Source organism: Lepisosteus oculatus, chromosome 1 (genome assembly GCF_040954835.1).
Source record: "Lepisosteus oculatus isolate fLepOcu1 chromosome 1, fLepOcu1.hap2, whole genome shotgun sequence".
Classification (NCBI taxonomy): Eukaryota; Metazoa; Chordata; class Actinopteri; order Semionotiformes; family Lepisosteidae; genus Lepisosteus; species Lepisosteus oculatus.
In genome coordinates this window covers 6,764,874-6,783,652 of record NC_090696.1, presented here as the reverse complement: position 1 = coordinate 6,783,652, position 18,779 = coordinate 6,764,874, and the positions used below count along the sequence as shown (strand labels likewise).

The 18,779-nt window shown below is 42.3% G+C and overlaps 1 protein-coding gene across 1 annotated transcript in view; it reads left to right on the top strand.

Moving 5' to 3' along the window:
* poln (polymerase (DNA directed) nu) overlaps positions 1-18,779 on the top strand; it is a 146,946-nt gene that overhangs the window by 15,988 nt on the left and 112,179 nt on the right. Inside the window, exons 5-15 of the mRNA XM_069194065.1 lie at positions 1,479-2,018; positions 3,804-3,988; positions 4,971-5,083; positions 6,302-6,441; positions 7,326-7,469; positions 7,714-7,774; positions 9,503-9,567; positions 13,390-13,473; positions 14,539-14,634; positions 16,087-16,143; positions 17,632-17,685. Coding sequence (XP_069050166.1) covers positions 1,479-2,018; positions 3,804-3,988; positions 4,971-5,083; positions 6,302-6,441; positions 7,326-7,469; positions 7,714-7,774; positions 9,503-9,567; positions 13,390-13,473; positions 14,539-14,634; positions 16,087-16,143; positions 17,632-17,685 — 1,539 coding nt within the window. The remainder of the gene's footprint in view (positions 1-1,478; positions 2,019-3,803; positions 3,989-4,970; positions 5,084-6,301; positions 6,442-7,325; positions 7,470-7,713; positions 7,775-9,502; positions 9,568-13,389; positions 13,474-14,538; positions 14,635-16,086; positions 16,144-17,631; positions 17,686-18,779) is intronic.

Sequence of the window (18,779 nt, the reverse complement as noted above, 5' to 3'; positions counted from 1 at the left end):
GCAAACACTAGTAATACAGGATTGAATAAGGGGATTTGTTCAGCATTATTTATGTGGTGGACTAAAATTAGTCTATTGGACTAAAATAGTTTTGCAGCATGAAATCAAGTCATCAGTTTTTTGACACCCATAGGAGAGTTGATATCTACAGTATACCATTTAGCATTCATACAGCAGCATCAATTTGCCAGTGTGGCTTTTTTTACTGACACCTTCTATGATAAACTGCAATAGGATGTGCTAATTAGCTGTAGACCACAGCACCTTTCAGTCGATTAGTTATTTGTTCCAAGCATCATAATAATGACTAATGTAAGTTTCTCTACCAGACATTACTGCCTCTTTCCTGATATTTTTCTGTTTTAGATTTGGTCTGCATTACTGCAAGAGGAGTCTGCTTTAGGAGTTTAACTTTTTCCTGCATTGCTGCAGATAAGGGCATGAGCTCTGTGACTAATGGAGCATTGTCTCTTCTAGGTATGAATTTGTATTAGATGGTGGAGTTTATTTTATTACTGTTTATTACTAGAAAACATTTTAGGAGTAGGAGAGAGATTTCCCTTGAATTTGTTAGCTCAAATTGAAAATCGTAAATAAAATGAGCAATAAGGTATATAAATCAAGTTCTCTTTGATTGGGTTGGAATGACTGTTTTGAGGAAACTCAAAACCAATTTATCCTTTTCAGTGCCTTGGGCGAACTCATTCAATTTGTTTTAGCAGTAGCTTTTTCAATGTTGTACAGATAGCTTTTTTTATACTTCTTTTGTTTCCTTTAAATTTCCTCATGCCCTTATCTTCCTTTAAATGTTTAAAGGATTAAGAAATGTTTTCTCCTTGAAAATGTCAGACCTCTAGTAATCTGAAATCACGTTAAATTACACTTGAGAGGATAGAACTAAGAATCCAAGTACTTTTTTACACAAAGATATCAAAGATTTTATTATAAGTAGTGACAGCATAGGATTTTTTGTTTCATGAAGTTTGTTTTATCTATCGTTAGGACTGGGTTAAGGACAATTATGTTCAACCATAGCATTTTAAGGGGTGTACTTTTTCACCACACTGTAGGTGATGATACAGCAAAGAACATGTAGAGATGTCACCCTTCAATAATTAGGTGCTATGAGAGTGTGGGGGCGGTGTTTAAACTATTGAATCTAACACTTTCACCTCAAAATATTCTAGCGCAAGGTAGGAAGTGTAGGCTGACATAAAGACAAATCTGTCAGTACGGATAAATTCTGTTGATGCTGTTATTTCTTTGCAAGGTGTAAAGACTTCATAAAATTGCTGAAGAGAAATTTGAAGTGAATTGTACACACTTTCTGGGATTTGCGAAAAAGACTCTGTAAAAACGTTTTCCCATCAAAAAGAAATTGAATCATGTCAAACTTGCACCTAAAGTAAAATAGAAATGAATGAAGAGTAGAATTGAGTGCGTGATTAAAAATAAATGTCCATCTCTTCACACTGCAGATAAGTGATTTGAAACCAGACAGGATGCGGTACAGGGCGAGTCTGGGGACTGAAGATACCTTCTCTCCTTCTGGTGATCAAAGACATTCTTTACAGCAGCCTGATCTGGAATCTAGACGCTTAGCAGTGGAACGGAAGAGCTCTGCTCCCGTGTCTCTGGAGGGCCATAAAATGGAAAACCAGTTTGAGAGATCACAGAGTACCGAGATCCCACTTCCATGTGGCAAACCAGTCAGTTCAGGGATTTCGCTGAAGAGGAAGCGTACGACCCTGTCCGACAACGCTAAGAAGCCGGGCAAGTGGGAGCCATCTCTAGATCGGGGCAGTTCAGAGAAGCCTGAAACTGGGAAGGAAAAGGTCGGCACAGCTTCTGCAGGTCTTAAGTCCCCTGTAGCTGTGACCTCTGAAGCTGGTGTGTGCGATGCCAGCAGACTGAGCCAGGAGGAGAGGGCCCTCGTCCTGAGGGAAACCGCACAGGCGTCGGTGATCGTTCTGACCATGGTCTACCAGGACGGCACTGCCCAGCTCAACGCTGAACAGGTATCAACCCAGTAAGCAAAACCAGAGCTATAGAAGCACCACTCAGTGAATAATACCATTTTTTTTATTTCTGGTGGGGGTGCAGTTGTTCGTGAAATTTAGTTGCAGTTGGGCCCCTGATTAATCTGTGCAAAAACCTCTTAATCAGTTTGAAGTATCTGGTCTTGAATCTTGAAGGTATTTGTTTTAGATGGACAAAATTTGGCATCTTCCAGTTTTTTTTTCCAGTTTGTCTATCATAAGATATTCTGAACCAACAGCATCTTAACAGGGACCTAACAGCATTGCCAAGCAACATTGAAAGTCCATTCCAATGCAAATGTACTTATTTATGGTTAGAGGCTGCACTAAACTCAGCCAAGACTGACAGTGCTTTCGTGTGTGATCATGTTGCTTGCACAGTTTCTTCCACCTGAAACCTGTGCATTTGTGAAGTAGCTTCCATTTAAATTCATGATGCTCTGCGTGTTTAATCTGAAACATTTATTGCCTTTCTGCTCCACTGTCCTCAGTGCTCTCAGTAGCACCGATAGGTAATCCGTGCAAAGCTGTTTGTGGGAAATGGGGGAAAAATAATAAAATATACAGCAATCTGCAATGTTCACTTTGGGTAAGCAACTCAAAACCAGGGAGCAGGACTGTCTAGCAGTGCTGAGCTGGTAATAGATGAGAGAGTCTTAGGAGATAAACCATGAACACATGCATCGACTATTGGATGTACCAGGAAATGTATGAAGTCTTAAGAAAAATCAAAGCAGCGAGCAACTCTCCATGGCTTTCTCTGCAAGCCCGTTTCAGACAGAATAAGATATGAGGCCTTTAATCTTTATGCTGCTGGCTAAGATCAGCGATAACCCTGTCTGAACTGTCAGTGTTCAGAGCAACGTTTTCTGGAAGAGGAGTTGGACTGAGTGGATCTTCATATCATAGGCAGTGTCCCTGCTTATTTTTTTGTTTCGACCACTAAGGAAAATTAACTTATGATACAAGAATTTTAATTAAGAAAGGGAAAAGTGGACTTCTTCGGCTGTTTGGATAGCTGTTTGATGCCTCTTATTATCCTTGCTGTATTTTATTTGGTGGTTTAGTTGTGTTTTTCAGAGGCTAATCTGCTCTGTCGAGAATTCTGCAGTAATGCATCCACAGTATACAGTTTGGTATACACGCTGTAGTGTTTCATAAAGAGACAAATACTGTTATGCTATTTACAGTTTTCAACTTGTTTTTTAAAATGTAAGAATATTGGTGTAGTATTTGGGATAAATTTGCTTTATTTACATTACAGTAAAGGAAAAACTGAACCTTGGTGCTGGCTAATAAAATGTATGTTAATAGCTCATTTGCTGATCTCTGATGATTGTAATATGTCTGTCAAATTCTGGAGTATACAGTGCTTGATTTTTGATCATTTGAATGGAGGCAAGGTTCAGGGTGGTTTTACAGGAAGTGTGAAAATCTAGTACAATGTCCTGATGGGCAGATGGTGTAACTTGTGGTGAGAAAGGTGGATCACATTAGTACCCAGTATCCATTTATAAACTTAAAGTCCTACAAATTGTCTACCTGCAGCTCCTGAAATTCTGCTACATAATGAAATATTTAGTTATGGATAGTTCATTTGGATGGATGCTCGGAGTAGCGTCATTTACAAATATAATGCAATTTAAAAGTCATGTCAATTAAGGCAGCTTTAAAAAATAGTAGTTCACTAAGCAAGATATATTTAATGGTTTAATTGCTTTTTAATGTTAAATCTTTTTTGTGTGTGTGACTTTTTATGTGCAGAAGTCCTGTCCCCCAGTCAGTGGGGTCCTTGTGTTGTTGAAGAGTGAGCTGGATGCGATGGAGTCTGAAGGGTGTAGTGCAGGCCTTCCTGGCTCAGAGGGCTCAGGCTGTAAGGTTATCTTCCTGAAGCTGGAGCAGAGGCCTGCATGGGCACAGCAAGGATACAGACAGGACCGCTTCTCCAAGTGAGATCTGTATATGAAAATGCTAGTAGCCGCTGTCTGCTTCAGTCTTACTGACTGAATCTGGGTTCAATCGCTACTGTCTGAGCAGGTGAGTCTTGGGGAGTCTTGGTCACTCCTCAGGTTTCTAGGTAGCTGACCAACGGGGGTGGCAGGAAGGAGAAGACGTTATCGATGTGGAACCCCACAAGTTCATGGGGAGAACATTCAGTCTCCATGTAGATAGCATCCTTGGAACTGAACCCAGGGCCCCAGTGCTGTGAGACAATATTTATTGTTAACATTGTGCCACCCATGTGCTTAAACCAATTGTCTTCAAATGAAGCTCTGGTCATTGTGCTTAACAAAGATAGTCAACAATTGTCCCCGAGGTACTGTATAAGTCTGTGCATTCCAGGATGAATATAAAGAGTTAACAGGACCTGGTGGGTAAGTTTAAAAGCTGAGCGTGTTCCCTTTGCGAGTTTCTTAGTGGTACTGTATGAAATATAGTAATTGGATGAAATATACTGTATGAAATATAGTAATTGGAAAATAATTCCTATTCATATTATACTGTAAATCAAGTAACTTTTCTGTCTGTGCTGTTAAATACTCTCATGTCAAAAGATTAATTCATGCTGTATTTTTGATAGGCCTTATTGTTATTGCATACAATGAGGATGGATGGTGTAAGAAGTGACTTTCTGCTCTTTTACTTTCAATCACTCACTCGTAGTGATTTTGGTCAACTAAAACGAAGAACAAAAAGCATTCTCTGAACCCACAGTCACTTTTTCACATGGTATGTTATGGATCAAGATTTTCTCATTCTTCTAAAGTGCTGTGGGTTGCACTTTGGCACAGGCACTCATAAATTAGATCCAAAATTGTTGTAAACCTGCAATAAAAGCCTCAATCCCATTTTCTCGAGTAGGAGAGTTGGAACTCGTCTTAGTTCTTTGTTTTCGTTACGATCTTTTTTTCTTCCTCTGCTCCACTGTAGAGAGATGCTTCTTTGCATTCTGGGAAGTGCCCAGGATGTCATCTGCTTTAAAGCTAAAGATCTGCTGTGCACCGCTCTTCAGTATTTCGGGAAGGAGATCAGCTGGAAACAAGGCAAGGGTCTCGAATCAACAAGCCATTATTCCCCGAGTCTGGGGCTTCTTAATGGCGACAGTGAGCGAGTGCCAGATGTTTTTATCATCGTGTTGTCATTGCAGAGGAACTGGAGGGTGAAATGTGTTTATTCCCAAGGAATGCCAAGAAACATGTGCTTCTCCTTCTATACACATCGTCTGGTTGTTTTCATTTTTCTTTTGAAAGATAGCCACAGTGTTTATGTTAAGAATCAAATGGATAAAGTTATTACATAAGAAAGTAGCTAGTGAAGAGTTTAGAGCTTTCCCAAGAGTCTCTTCATTCCATTTCTTGAGACAAGCAGTGGTACAGTTCCATCAGCATGGCTGGGTGGCTTCATTTAGCACTACCAAAAGAAACAGAACAGAGGATCATCACAAAACAATTTTTTTCTGTTTGGCAGGAGTTTATTGTCCCCCTTTGATACACGCATAACAATTCGTACATTATGATCATATCATTGTTTATGCTAGAACCTGGTATCTGCTCTCATGCACATCGTTTTCACATGATGTCCACTTGAGTTGCTAGCTCTGTTCATTGCTTTGCTGATAATGTTGCTCAGTTGGTCCTTTAACATGGTGTTCAGAACACCCCTCTAAGGTTCCTGCCAATAACATTTCCAGAGCGTGTTGGATCTGTCTTCTGCTGAATCAATGGCACTCTTTTGTATTAAAAGCAATGCACTTGTGTAGCTTATGTGTCTGCTTCACATTTGCAAATGAGCCCAGTTCTTTAATGCATGGGTTGGCACATTTTTTCCCTTCACGTTCAGCAGATAATGGGGAGCATGAAAAAAGGATCAGGAGCTCTGTTCTTATCTTCAGGCATATATTTGTGCCTCACAATATCCTAATCAAACTGGTTTATTTGCAAAATGGCAAACATACACATTGTATTTCTAAAGTATATCAGTTTTGTCTGTCCTTATGCTGTGAAGGGAATTTAGCTTCCAAATTATTTGTCTCCATGGGAGATTATGAATGTTTAAGGGCTTGATTCTTACTGTTGCTGGCCACAGTGGTATATAAAGTAAGTTAAGATGTCATTAAAGATTCGTAGGACTTGTATATTGTAAGTATGTGACTTTTAGTCAAATGCTAAAAACCTTATTATCCATGTGAAATTTGTGTGCAAACAAAAAGACTGAGAAAAAAGGCTGAGAAGACACTTGCCCTGTTTGAAATGGTCTTGCAGTCGCCCTCTGCAGAATTCTGGACCCTCAGATCGCAGCCTGGCTGTTGGATCCTGCCGACACTGCTTCCTGCTTCTGGGACCTTGTGGCCAAACGCTGCAAAACCCGAGCTGCAGTCAAGCCTTGTGCTGGAGCCAGGGAGGTGAGAGAAGACCGGGGCCGTCCTGCAGTGTGCAGGATGACAGTGGCAGCCGTGCCTCTGGGGTTTCATACACAATAAACTGGAACAGTCCTTGAACATTTGCGAGACATGTATTGGCTTCCATGTGTCCCCCAGGTGCTGGATGATGTGGGTCCTCTCTTGTATAAATTAAGTGCTTCCGGATCCCTAGAGATTAAAACGATATGGTTGCTAACATGTACATTTAGATCACTTTATTGGCCATATAGAATTTCGGTTTGAGCAGTTAGAGTAACCTTTGCTTGAGTAGTTTTCCTTAATGAAAGGGTTCGTAGCAGCACAGCTGTTGAAGTTACACTTGTATGAGCAGTTAATGTTGCCCCCTTCCATTATGCACTAATAGAAAAGTCTAAAGTCTTTGTGCCAGGAAAATAAAATCTGATTTAATTAGATGCTTTATTTGCATAGAAATAGTTTGAATGTGGTCCTTTCTTGGAGTATACTACAAATGTTTAAGTTGATTTACCCTTACTTGAAATTTAGACATTTTTATAATCACTTTTATTCTAGTATTTCAACCAGTTTTTGATGGCTTGTCTCTCAGAAGAGGTCTTACCCTAGTGTAACAAGCAAATAATTATTTTAAACCTTTCAAATTAAAAATAGTCAAGTCTCTTCTGGATGCAAAGCCTTAATCGTTACTCTGCTTTTGACATTCCAGGGCAGACTAAAGAAGGGTCTCATCCTACCAGCCCCTGGTTCAATAGGCATTTGTGTCCACAGCCCCACTGACACTTGCTGGAGCCATCGCAGCTTTTGCAGCGGTACTGCTTTCAGACTGTTGGCATGTCGGTCACTGTCCCCTTGAGTGTGAGCCCTCTCTCTCCGTTTCTTCCCATACGCAGCCGAATGTGAGCGGCAGCCTCCTGGTGCTCTATCGGCTCATGATGGATCTCCGTGCCAGTTTGCAGGCGAGTCTCAATCCGTTTGACGGTCTACACTTGAGGACATCAGAGCACGGAGGTGCTCCCCATTGGAACATTATTAAGGCTTTCCATTCAGAGTAACCTGAGCAGTGGGCAGCACTGTGGCTGGTGATAGTGTGATGAATGGCTGCGGCAAACATGTCACCCTTACAGCGGATGACTGATGGCTCGACACCAGTCTGCTTTCTGTCCCTAAGAAATATGACCACCTTTGACAAAGTTATCTCCTTCCTGTTTCGTGCACTGAGGAGTTCAGAAGCTGACATGCAGTACTAGTCCTCATTCATGGACTTCTGTTCCTTTCCAGGAGCAAGGCCTGTGGAAGCTGTTCTGTAGTGTGGAGCTCCGACTCACCACAGTACTGGCAGGTGAGAGCGGGTTTCCTCTTAGCCCCCTTGCCTGTGGGCTTTGTTTTTTATGGCACAGACTAGAATCTATGCCCTTTGATTTTGTTATACAAAAGGATGTAAGAGAGATCGCTTTATTGGCCTTATACGATTTCTTGTATTAGGAATCTGTCTTCTGTAAATACACCGTGTTATATAGGTGTATCTCAGTTATATTGTCTCAGGTTCTGTGTTAGAAATTAGGGGCCTCCACTTCCCAGGTATACAATGTGCCAGACTCCAAAATATTCATTTGATTTAGCATCTTTTTCCCCCACATACCATTTTAATTATCCGGTCACAAAGAGTTTCAGATACAGGAGGATTCTGTGATTGAATGCACTACAGACCTAACAGCCACTGGTATTTCTCAGCCTTTGTATTTAATTGAGCACTTGCCCCCAGTGCAGGTCTATTATTAGCCCTTACTGGTCATGATAGGAATGAATCTCAGGTAGCGGTGGAGGGCAGCACTTAGACAATAACCAAGACTGAAAATGTGCCCCAAAGCCACAGAATGCCAGCAGCCAGGGACAGAGGCCACATCCGAGGTAAGTTAAACTACTACCAGGACTGTGGCACAAGGTAGATGGGGGTCTTATTTAATTCTCTTCTTGATTCTTCTCACTTGTGTTTTACTTATGAACAAATGCAAGATGATGTAATGGACTGTCACCTTCCGAGGTCACTGCATTAGGGTAGAAGCTTGATTTTTTTGTTCTCCAGAACAGTTGCTCAAAACCACATTGAGCAGAGGCGTTGTTTTTCTTAAATTTCTTTGTGAAAGCAAGTACTCGGTACCACTGTTTTTCCTGAGTGAATGGGTGTTTTGCTTTCTTTGATACTGGTGGTCAAATAAAAAGCTTTCTGTTTCAGGGTATTGTTAGTCAACATCTTAGTGTTGTTTAAATTAGAAGATGCAGACATTACAGGTTTTTAGGCTGTAAGAGTTCTTAGTAGTAGGTACTGTAGATACTCAACACTGTTGCAGGGTGTAGGCTTTCTCCCTTGTAATGCAGAGGGTTTCTGTTAAATCGCTTTTTTCAGACTTTAGCAGTTCAATATACTGTATTTGAGCACTGAACAATTTCTTGTGAATAGCTTTAGTGCTTTTCATCTGCTAAAAACTAAAATACTCCTTGAGTATTTCGAAATCCATGTAAAATACTGTATAAATGAAGTTCAATATGAGTGTTTAGTTTCATAATCATCTCCTTTTTGTGTTAATGTAACAAGAAATCAAGTCAGTGCAAGGGCTTCTCCCACTATTACATCAAAGAGTGATTCACAACTGTGCTTGCTTTTGAAGCTGAACATTTATCCATTTTCTTATATAAGGTCCTACATTTCACACCATAGTTGCCTGTCCCCTGGATAGACTGGGAATGCAGTAACCTGGTAAACAATGTTGGCTTGAATAAGACCACAGACTTTAAAAACGGTGTGGTCCTTTAAACGTGTGGACATGAATAAAATACATTTTAATTTAAAAATGAATTCTAGTCATGTGTGTGCCAAGCGACTGCACTTTTGTTCATGGTGGTATCAGAGTTCATCATGTAGTTTGGCACTGATTTGTTTTCTATCGTTACAGCATTCATTTATTAAACAAAGGAGACAGGGTTTCTTATTTATTCCACTATTATCAATGAACAATGTAAACCTGAACATTTAAACATATAACCAAGCTGTTCTTGTTTCACATTGCAGTCATGGAAATCCATCGGATACATGTAGACAAGGATGCACTGGAGAAAACGTCTAAGATCCTGGGGGTACAGTATGACGCTGGCAAGCCAGCTTATTCATGGGGTGCAATATGGAACTCTATGACCTGCATTGGTCTAACAAAGTCAGTCTGCATTCATGGAAACACATGAACACATGCTGAACACATGCTGTGCTTTTGATGCATTTCCTGATACAAGAATGTTGTACTGAATAACGTGGTCTGTTTGGTTAATCTTTGTCCAGCCTATTTTCTATACTTTATGGGTAATGATTGCCTAGCTTAAACCTACCTTGAAAGTAACCGATAAGATCAGTACGGGATCTTCCCACTTTAACGTCAGGATCAGGTGTTGACCCGGGTGGTATCGGGTCTTGTGCTGCGCTGTTCTGTCATTGTGTGTGCCCTGTGCAGTTCTCTTTGTTTCTGTGTTCCCATTTTCGGTCTCAAGGTTCAGAACTGCTTCTCATTTTTCTTCATCCGCCTGATGGAGTCAAGGGCCATAATCTCTTTGGATGTTGTTTCTCCATGTCTGTTTTTGCTATATCTTTAAAACACTTCTGTTCTCTGGTGTGATTGCCTTGGTGAACCTGCTGAAAGACCTCATCCAGCAACACAACCAACCCAGACGGTACCTCAGTGCCTGTGGTGCCTTCTTGGGAGAGAACAGTAATCCTGGTGCATCTGTCCTTGCTCCTGATACTTAGTTTGTTTGCAAAAAGGTGTTGAAATAATGACTGTAAGGCATATCAACTGTTTGGCTTCATTTTTAATGAGGTGATCCTCCACCAGCTTGCTCAAATGGAATGGGGTACACCGGCTTTCTGGGGCTGTTGGGCTTCTTTAATGTCTGCCTTCTGTGAAAGGTAACTCCCAAGGCATGGATAGTGCTGTGCGTTCTTAAGTCATTCATCGGGAATCTGTATCATTGCTGTGGGTAAGCTTCTAAAGATTATTTTGGTCTTCTGAATATAAGGGGTAAGTCCCCTTTTCTCATGCCTCTGAAAATAAGATGACAATTGTCTGGAGATCCATTTCTGTCAAAGTGTAGACTTTCGCCTCGTCGTACTGAAATTCTAAGAATGAGGTCGGGGATGGTGTTTAGGTTTGGACTTAAGTTATTGAAGATTAAATTTCATATCCATTCAGCAAGTCAGATTTGCTACAGCTGAGAGCTTCTTTCAAGTAGAGCAGGCAGTGATAAAAGTGGGGGTGATAACATCATCCTTGTTTTACTACTGTCCAGCCTTCATTTTGCACAGCTTCTCCAGCTTCATTAAAACATGTGAAGCTGTGGGGAAAGCAGTAGAAAGAACTGTACTTTTTGCACTGTCCCTGTAAATAGATTTGGTTTCCTCAAAAAAATAAGAAATATACCTTTGACTTATCAAACATTTGTTGCTCATTTCTATAGGACATTTTCAGAGTTCATGTGAATTTGGAGATTAAAATTGAGAGCGTACTGAATTTGTGAGAACTGGATAAATCACATTTTCACCACGTTAAGTAGCTTGACAGCTCTGAGTGATGTGTTAAGAGGTTAAACTAACACAGCATTTTCTTTGAGAACATTGATGCACACTTTCACAGTTATAAATAGAACACTCATAGCAAAATGATGTCGCACCACTCTATCTCTGCTGCCTCTGCAAACTGGACGTCTCCCTACAGTTGGTCCTGCATTGCAGATGTCCGTCTGCTCTCTTGCTTCAGCTGGTGTCTAAACAGCTTACTATCTCTCTAGCAGGCTGTAATCATCCTGACTAGTGCAAATGGACTGAAGCCGTTATATTCACGTTCCAAGCCTCCTGTGCTGCGTGAACTCTTTTTCTGCTGCTAAACCGAATCTGTCCTGATTGCCTGGCTCCTGGAAGTTCTTAAAGAGGTTATCTGGAGTTCGGCTTGATTCTGTGGCGTAGGAGAAAATCATCTTGTTTTAAGATAGTTTTTCCCTGAAAAGGAAGCGCGTTGCCGTATGCGCTCCCCCGAGCTCACTGCCGATGAAGCTTCGGATTGGGTTGACACTGGGGCAGGGTGAAAGACAGGGACCAGGAATGAAAGGAGACATGCGTTGCTCACTGCTCTGTGATAAAGACCTCAATTTCAGTTTTCTTGGCTGCTATTCCTGTACTCTTCCCAGAGCTGTAGAGGGTGGTTTTATTTCGGCTGAGGGTGCCATCGGCAAACAGCCTTCTTTTTGCAGCTTGTCTACAGTATGGCAGTTCAGCCCTCTGATTACCATAAAATTGGTGTAGACAGATATGCCCGTTCCTTTTGTACCCCCCAAATATGAGTCGCCAGTAGCCATTCAGTTCACCTCGATGTTATGGCTGTCTGTAATACTAGCATTGAGGAGAAAAGGCTGAATACGATCCCTTGGATACATTTTTAGCAGCCAGGCAGGCTAGGCGGGCAGCATGGTGATGAGCGCTGTTGATTGCTTTCCTCGAAAAGGTGCCCTCCTTTTTTCAGACTGCAAGCCTTATAGCTCCCTCAGCAGAGTTGACATTGGATAGACCACCAATGTTAAATCTAGCTTGAAGCCCCTCATAGCTGAGGGCTTGTTTCAAGAAGAGCAGGCGTTCAGGGATAATGAAAAGAACTTTTTATTCCTCAGTGATAAAAGGGGGGGTGTTAACATCCTTGTTTGACTGCTGTCCAGACTTCATTTGGCGCAGCTCTTGACCCACTGTAAGCCACAGCCTGGCAAGCCCTTAGTTCCTAGTTGACTATTTGCGCAGCCCAGACTCAAGCTGGCTGATGGGGTTTTTTTCCTCACACTTTTTTTTAAAGTTGTATGTTATTTAACGTTGTTGCTGCTGCTGTTCTGTTTTGTTTTGTTTTTGGTGATTCCTTTGTCTTTGTATTGCACCTATCCTTGGCATTTCATTGCACTTGTGTGTATGACAAATTAACTGCACAGGATAGCCTTCTTGAAAACACATGTAGGTTTAAAAATCTGTACGTAATTTCTTAGGAGAATGGTGGCATTCTTAGTTCTAGGCTCCTAGTTATCTCACAACGTTAGGGTTCTAGGTTAGATTCTGCTGAGGGGTCCCGTGTGTGGAAACATCAGTTCGGTAATGAAAGTGTCATGTGGAAGGGGAGCCAGAAACCTTCTGGCTTTCCAGGACTGGAGTTGTGCATTAGGGGATGTAATTGATTGGGGCTTCCCTGAGGATCAGAAGTCATTTTTGCAGCTCGTCTCCATTATAAACTGGAAGCTCAGCTGTGCAGTGCAGTTTATTTCCTACTATGGGACCAGCAGGGCAGTCTGACTTTTGATCGCCTAGTAACAGTTGCTGAATTCTTGTATGACATCAACAAATTGCTAAATCATTCAGTCTTATCATTAGGTCACTGATCTGAGTAATATAGTTGCTTTTAGACAGTGTTGTAAACATGAAGGCTACAATGATCACTATGGTCTGTACTGCTACAGCACATTACTGGTATTAAGAAATACAAAGGGACATTGTGCTGCTCTGTACCAAATCTCTAGGGGACAATTACTAGTCACATTTGACTAGTTACAGTTGAGAGTCCAGAATCCAAGCCACTGCTCCACACTGCTGCCATGAGATATGGTGAAAGTCTTAAATCTCCATTCAACTGTTGGATTCAGAATAAATAATGCAATCCGCCTTTCCAAAATGTTTTTCCTGTATGTAGTGTTTCAGATTGTGAAGAATTTGTGTTATCAATCTTAATTTCAGCTGGTGGTGTTACATGACTGGAGTAGTTCATTAGCATTTTTCTAATGAGAATTTCAGGACCTTGTGCTCAGGATTACATGCATCACGTGTCAATGCCACATGGGAGTAAGCAGAACACTTGGCTCATTTTTGCTTTCTCTCTCCATGTGCAGATGAAACTGAAGCAGCTGGAGCAGGAGGCTCATCAGGCAGCAGGGCAGCAGTTCCTGGTTTCCAGCAGCAGTCAGCTCCGCGTGGTCAGGATCTCTTATCTTTTCTCCACTTCTAGGTGGGGCAGTGACTACGCACCGGCTGCAGCCTTGGCATGTTGAGGCCTGATCTCACCAGAGCTCAACGCCTCAGTTGTGGGTCTCCAGCGCTGGTCTTGCAGAGCTCCAGTCCAGCAGATTTTATAGCCTATAGCTATTAAATTTCTAAAGGTCTGGAACAATTTAATAAGGATCAAACAGGTGGAATGTTCAATTTTGCGATTTAGGGATCATCCAACCATTTTCTAACCACTTCTTTCAATTCGGGGTGCTGGAGGAGCCGGATCCTATCCCAGCAAACAACAGCTGCAAGGCAAGGTGCGCCCTGGACAAGATACCAGTCCATTTCAGGGCAGACACGCGCGTACTCTTACCTGGACCAATTTTCTCAGAAGCCCATTAACTTACCTGTGTGTCTTTGACCTGGAAACCTGAGTGCCTGGCAAAAACCCACCCGAACACAGAGAGGACACACAACCTCCACGGGCCTTCAGTCAGTAATTGAGCCCAGGGCCCCAGCGCTGCGAGGCAGCAATTCAACCACTGTGCGACAGTGCCTTCCAACTCACAGATCATATTTAACAGAAATCAGAACATTTTTCAGCACTCGAGTACCACCATTCTCATCTTTAAACATTACTTGCTTAATTGACCAGTTACTGAAGAAGTAGTCCTTACCCTCAAAAAAGTGATTTGGGGTGACCTATTAGAATAACCGGACTGGGGCTCTCCAGGACCCCTGGCCTATGCTAAGGTGCCTAGGACAATCGATTGTCTCATGTTTGTCCTTTGTGAGCTCAATAGCCTGCTACCAGGGATTCAGATGTACCTCTATCTGCAAGTTAGATCAAAGGAGGTTTCTTAGGAATGCTTCCACTATAAAACAAATTCAACCGTTGTCTGTTCTCCAAGATGGTTGCAGAGGTGGGGGTGTGTTGTGTATACTGTATGGTATGTATCCAGGAGTGCAGGAAGAAAGGGGATTACAGAACTGAGAATAGTGAGGGGGAGATTTCGTATTTCTGACGGCTGTCCTGTGGCATCGTGCTGTAGGTCCTGTTTGAGAAGCTGCGCCTTCATGAACGCTGCGAGAACAAGAAATTGCCCAAGACCGTCCTCAGGCAGCAGCAGTCCACCTCTGAGGCCACTGTGAGTCCGTCACCACTTCGGTTTTCCTTTGTTTTTCGGTTTTAGCTCAGCTTTGCTCCAAATAGAAACTTTATTAGCATTCCTACAGACCACATGCCCAAAGGTGCTTTAATGGTCTGGTATTTTGACCTACTGTAATGCTTTGAAGCATCTAGAAGGCAGACAGGGTTGGAGGCCTGTGAGCTTCACTCTACTTCCATATCAACATGCAGCTCTTTCTGTTATGTAGATTCTCCAATTATGTATGTTGCCCTCACCTCCTGTGGAATCTCCAGTTGCATTTTTCACATCTTGGCTCTCAGCTATGAACCCATTAGCCGCCCACTGGGGAGAATGGGGAAGTATAAGCAGCCCTCACTGACCTGCCCACCTCGGAAGTGCTCATCTTTTCACCGGTCACAAAAATCGTGCTGATGGTTGAGCCACTCGGGACACCAGGCAGCTTTTAAAACGAACCAGTGATAGGATGCGTCATGTGTACAGTACCTGTCTGATGAGCTGTCCTTGGTGCTGAAGTGAGCTCCCACCACTGTGATCTCTCTCACTGCGAACTCTCTGCTACCTCCACCTGCTGTCATCAGGCCTGTCATTAATGGAGTCATATCTGCTCCTGGGCCTGACCTTCCAGAAATATATATCCTTTGTTTCCCAGGATGTCATTCAAACAGTTCTTATTCCTGAAGTGACAAATCCTACGGTTCTTTTCCTAAAGAAATTCTAAAGTATATTTAAGAGCCCATATTTAGAACTCGGATATCTCCAAAGATATTTACAAAGATAACCCCAGAATAAAAGCTGTTCCAGTAGTGTTATTTTGTAGCTCTTAATCTCGAGTATTTGCAGAGAAAACTTGAATAGAAAAGGTTTTCATAGTAGTCTTCACTGTACTAGTACAACCCTAATGTGTTAAATTTCAGAGTGGTACTTAAGCCTGCAATGTCAGTCAGTTGAAAATACAAGTGTGCTGTGCTGCTTAACTGACCCTCATGTCAGCAGTAAATATGTACATGCCAATGGGTTTTACAAATGTTCAGTGTCGTGAATGCCTTTAAGAAAAGACAATCCACTGAGAGTGGAATCTCATTGCATTACTTAATGAAAGGTAAAAAAAAAATACATTTAGCGTCATTATTCCCTAAACAGAGCGGAGAAGAGAAATGAGCACTGGAGTTGAAGGCAGGTACTGTATAAATTTCCCCAGTAAAGTCTATACCGCCAGTCCCCTTCATAGACAAGTAGACAGTCTGGAAAAAAATCATGAGAAAACATTTTCCTCCTTTCCTGTCAAGTACCATTTCACATAAATATCGCAGTGAAGCAGTAAGGAGGGGCTAATTCAAAAGTTGGTCTCCCAAGAAGAAATCGGTCCATGTCTGTCTTCAGAAGCTCTGAAGTCAAGCATGATTGACCTTTTTTGCTTTCTTTTCATTTCACTTTTTTTGTATTTCTTAGTTAATGCAGCTGCAAGACCTCCATCCTCTGCCCAAGATCATCTTGGAGTACAGGCAGGTACGGTAAGAGTTTTTTTTTCCCGCATGCTGTACGTTATGACACAGTGGTGAATTCTGGGCTTGATTCATCCCCTGTGGCGTTCGTGTGTTCTGGCTGTGTTCATGGTAGGTTCCTCCCAGCTACCAAAGGCACAATAGGTGGGTTTGAGCCCCTGCCTCCTCATTGCTCTGGCTTGTTCTGGGTAGCTCTGCTAATCCAGCCTCAACACAGAAAAGGAACCAGGTGAAGAACATGTTACGGCCAAGACGATGTTTGCAGACTTTCAGCTTGTTGAGGCACTACAGTATCTCTGACACTGTTGTTTCCTTTAAGCACATGAGCATGAAGTTGCAGTGAGGTCTTTTACTTTTCAGGCAATAACCCTGGTGCAATATCATCCTTGCAGAGGGCAATGAGTTGACTTTTTAAAGTTGGCATTTTTAGACGTAGAACTGGAAGGCTGTGGGTTCAAATCCTAGGTAGGATACTGCTGGTGAACCATAAGACTAGATATTGCATTCAGTTTGCCTCAGCTGTACTGTACAATCAGGTAGAAATGTGGGTTGCTTTGGATAAAACATTCAAGTTTGTAATATGATAAACATGACTAGCACTTACTGTTGGGTGTCACCTGACCCCGTTAGAGATGGTAACTCATACCTGCAAACCTCCCGCAAATAAAGTAAGCATAGACATGTTTGCACAAAATCAGGTGGTAAGAAGATGCTTGCCCAGTGTCGGCGATTGACACTGAAAAGCTGGGACAGAGTGAAAACAAGGACGGTTACTCTGGATCATCTGGTGTTGCAGGTAACAAGTTGTGCAGGAGGTTCTTTGACAACAATACAAAGCCAACATAAGCACAGTGACCCCTTGGTTTAGAGAGCATGAAAAAGGTTTTCTGGGCCCTCACTGTATCTAGTAGATGATGACATTAATTGAAGAAAGCGGATCTCAAGCACAGGTCGCACCACCCAGCTGGGGAGGTCCTGCAGCAGGGTTGCGGTTGGTTGTTCCTCAGCTGGAGTTTGAAAGCCTATTAAAAAGGCTCCACGTAGCGTACGCTCGAATCTGTCCTGCCAGGGCAGGGTGCGCAGAAAGGGTGCCGCCAGGCCATGCATGAAACTTGATCAGACGTTTAGAAATGTAAAGGTGAAGTTCGTGTTGAAACTGAAAAGTGGAAAGAAGACGTGCCACATTAACGGCGTTGAGCCTTTCTCAGGTTCACGCCTGGAATTAACCCTTACTTGTTCCTCATCCAGGCACTCCCCCTGTGCTGCCGCCCAGTCGAATTGTGGAAATGTACTGTAGCTGATTTTGGGAGGTGTTGAATTTATTGCTTTGACAGCCATACTGGTCTTTAATTTTTTATTTGTCTGTTACATGTGGTCCCGATGTTCACATTAAGTCAGCCGTTAAAGTTTTTTCCAAGGTCATGAACACATTTCGAAGCTACTGTACACTATTTAGTAGTACCAGCTGACCTCTACATTTTTTTCCCCACAGGTCCATAAGATCAAATCTGCTTATGTGGATGGAATTCTTTCATGCATGAGTAAGGTAAGTTAGATATGTGATGTAACCTCACTTGCATTTCATTAAAGGCTTCAAAATATGTCAATATGTGATTTATGGGGACTTAATATTTTAAATATCTGTACGTCACTGACATTTTGTGAAGTTTACCAGCTTTACTTATGGAAAATGTACTTTTTTCTGTTGGATTTTGGAGCTTTACCTCTTCATCTGGGCTCTGATATAGTCCTGGTGTTCTCAGTGCTTGGGGGGCAAGTGATGGTTTTAAGTAAGTGAGCTGGAATTATCTGGTACCATGTATACTTCCTGTTGACGTTGCTCTTGTTCCTTCTTTTTCAATTGTTTTTGTCATCTCTGGAGCATACTGTCTGTATTCTTGTGGTCTTTAGTTACTAAATTTCTTGTAAATGTAAGCAATGGAATTGTGAGAGCCGAGCACCCAGGTGCCACGTTCTGTATAATAAGGAACGTAAAACTTTTTTCTGCCCTGTAATTTTGACTTGTGGGTCTGAAAGGGGCAGGGGATCTGTTAAATGCAAGTTTTGAAGTAATACAATGGGGTGTAGCAGGGTGACGTGAGGATTAGCATTGCTCTCTCACAGCGCTGGGCCCAGGGTTCAGTTCCAGACCTGGGGTGCTGTCTGCGGGGAGTTTGTGTATTCTCCGCTTCTTCATGTGTTCCAGTTTCCCTCCCGCAATCCAGAAACACACTGGCTCCTGGGAAGGTTCGCCCTGGTGGTAGTGCCTGCCTGTGTGTGCCCTGCGATTGAGTAGTGTCCTGACCTGGACCTGTGTCCGATGATTGCTGGGATAGGCTGCAGCTCCTCTTTGACCCTGAGTTGAAGAAGTGGTTAGAAAATGGACAGAACGGGGTGTAAATAGTAGATTCAGGTGTAATTCCAATGCTTCATCAACATAATTGGCAGCATACCAGACATTTTAATATAACCCCAGCCTCAGTTGAAGAAAAAGGCTGTTATTGACTGCAGAAAGCATCTACTTTGTCAGCTTCATTCCTCCAAAAGCCTCCTTTGCTGTAAAATCACACCAGACCAAACCCACTCTCCTTCATTGGAAGGAGAAAAGCTATAAACGCCAAGATATCAGAGTCCGAGACA